At 34.1% G+C, this 2,357-nt stretch overlaps 1 protein-coding gene across 1 annotated transcript; it reads left to right on the top strand.

The window, feature by feature from the left end:
* The first annotated feature begins 356 nt into the window (after positions 1-356).
* LOC143741576 (trace amine-associated receptor 6-like) lies at positions 357-1,346 on the top strand. The gene has a single exon (XM_077233840.1). It carries the CDS (start codon positions 375-377, stop codon positions 1,344-1,346), a length of 972 nt encoding a protein of 323 aa, XP_077089955.1. The 5' UTR covers positions 357-374.
* The last annotated feature ends 1,011 nt before the right edge of the window (positions 1,347-2,357 follow it).

Here is a 2,357-nt window from a genome sequence, read left to right as displayed (position 1 = left end):
TAGGCAGTTGTGTTTTCTCTTCCCCGGAATGTAAGCATTCAGTGGGAGGCTGGTTGAATAAAAGAATTCAGCTCTTTTTTTTTTTTTTTTTTAGTAATCCAAGCGTTTGAGCACTGTGCTGATTTACTGAAGTTAAAATTAGGTGATAAAAGGAGATAAAATATAAAAATATAAAAGCGATCAGCACATTGGTCAGATTGATCAGGTCTATGAATATGTAACTAGTGGGTGGATTTGAGAGATTGTATTGTTGAATGGGATGGTCGCTCTGCTTTCTGTACGTATAAAACTGAGTCGTGTCAGTGACAAGGACCAGGGGGCTAAACTGACAAGCATCCTCACACAGGAATCTATCCAACAGGGGAGTGACAAACATGAACAATCAGACAATCCAATACTGCTTTCCAAACAACAATTTGTCTTGTACCAGAAGTATCCGACCTGAAGCAGAGTACATTATTGTGTACATTTTCATTGCTGTAACATCAGTGTTCACCGTGTTTCTGAACCTGTTGGTGATCATCTCCATCTCGCACTTCAAGCAGCTCCACACTCCCACCAATGTGCTGATCTTCTCTCTGGCAGTGGCTGATCTGATCGCAGGACTGATTCTCATGCCAGTGCAGGGAATGAAACTGATTGAGCCATGCTGGTACTTTGGAGAAATATTTTGCTCAATTTTTACTCTTATTCTTTATGTGGTTGTCGTGGCATCTCTTGGTAATATGATTATTATATCTGTGGATCGATACATTACTGTGAATGACCCTTTGCGATATCCAATAAGAGTCAATAATAACAGAGCTGTTGTTTCTATTGTTGTAAACTGGTTATTCTCCTTCTTTTATTCGTTTTATCTGTTGTATGAGATGTTCCTGTATCCAGAGAGGAACCACAGATGTATTGGAGAATGCATACTTGTTGTTACATTGGAAAATCTTCTAATAGATGCTTGTGTTTGTTTTGCGGCACCTTGTTGCATAATTATTCCTTTATATGTGAAAATATGCTTTGTAGCAAACCGGCAAGCTAAGCATATACATTTAGCCACAGAAAAAAAGGCCAAATCAGAAAAAAAGGCTGCAAGAACCTTAGGTATTGTAATACTGGTTTATCTTCTTTTTTGGACACCATACTACATAGTTACTCTTTCTTTTGGGCATGACGAAAATGACACTCTTATAATTGACGTAATGAATTGGATTATATGCATGAATTCCTGCATGAATCCACTTATATATGCAATGTTTTATCAATGGTTTAGAGTTTCAGCAAAATACATTTTGACACTGAAAATATGTGAACCTTCATCAGAATACTTAAATCTGTTCCCAGAAGAGAAATGATCACTTACACTCTTGCATGAAGCACAAATGTAATTTCCATCTGTCAATGGAATACTTAGGGTCGTTGTGTTAAGCACTTCCTTATCAAACATTAGATGACACCAGAATCTGCGCACCACCTATGTTTGTGAATAGTTTAAAAATTCTGCCTAATATGTATGTATATTGAGAACATGTACATGTGTGAATAACCGTGAGTAACATTTTTGCTCTCTTGACGGCCTTAAAATTACTAAATCAACTACAACATTATCTTTAAATACAAAGTATTTTTTATAAGAAAACAAGACAAATGCTAAATACAATTGTGGGACAAACTATAAAACAGCAGCTGTAAATGAATAATGAGGTCAGATTACTTGTAATCGAAAAAATGGCATTTTGCAAACTGTCAGTTGTAAGAGATGGGCTATCTCAGTTTTCTTGTGTTTAAAATATGCTGGAATGTATTATGATCAGCAAACCACACTTAAACATGGGTCAGAAATAAAGGAATCAACTAAACACTTCATATGGCATCCATTTTCTAACATTCTCATATTGTTAAACATGTTACATTTTTTTAAATTGTGGCCACAATTTTTTCTGTTGTAATGGGCTGAAATAAATATGTTCAGATATGTGTTTGTGTGATATGTTTGAGTAAAAACATACAGTGTGAAATTCTTTGCCCCGTGTCTGCATTTCTGGATTTGTCCATGTTGTATATGGTCATACTGTATTTCATAATGGTAGGCAAAGCAAGGCAAGTTTATTTATATATATATATATATATATATATATATAGTAAATGTCATGCACAATGGTAATACTGCACTGTTTACATTTTAATTATTAAATATATCGATTTTTTTAACTTTTACTTTTATTTAAAATACTAATCTTTTAAAAACGTGTTTAAACAATGACAATTAGCACAAAAAGAAAAACATATAATAATGGTCTTGTCACAAAGTAAAAAACAACCCAGATTCATCATTAATAATAACACCACCTTTAAAAAATCAGGTA

Source organism: Siphateles boraxobius, unplaced genomic scaffold, assembly GCF_051911475.1.
Source record: "Siphateles boraxobius isolate OS27281-9 unplaced genomic scaffold, OSU_SipBor_1 19, whole genome shotgun sequence".
NCBI classification, from domain to species: Eukaryota; Metazoa; Chordata; class Actinopteri; order Cypriniformes; family Leuciscidae; genus Siphateles; species Siphateles boraxobius.
Note: the sequence above shows the minus strand (reverse complement) of the source record. Positions and strands in the feature narration are given on the sequence as shown.

Bases quoted from the DNA above. Each gene is read 5' to 3' on its own strand.
- LOC143741576 (XM_077233840.1), top strand. From the start codon at position 375: ATGAACAATCAGACAATCCAATACTGCTTTCCAAACAACAATTTGTCT.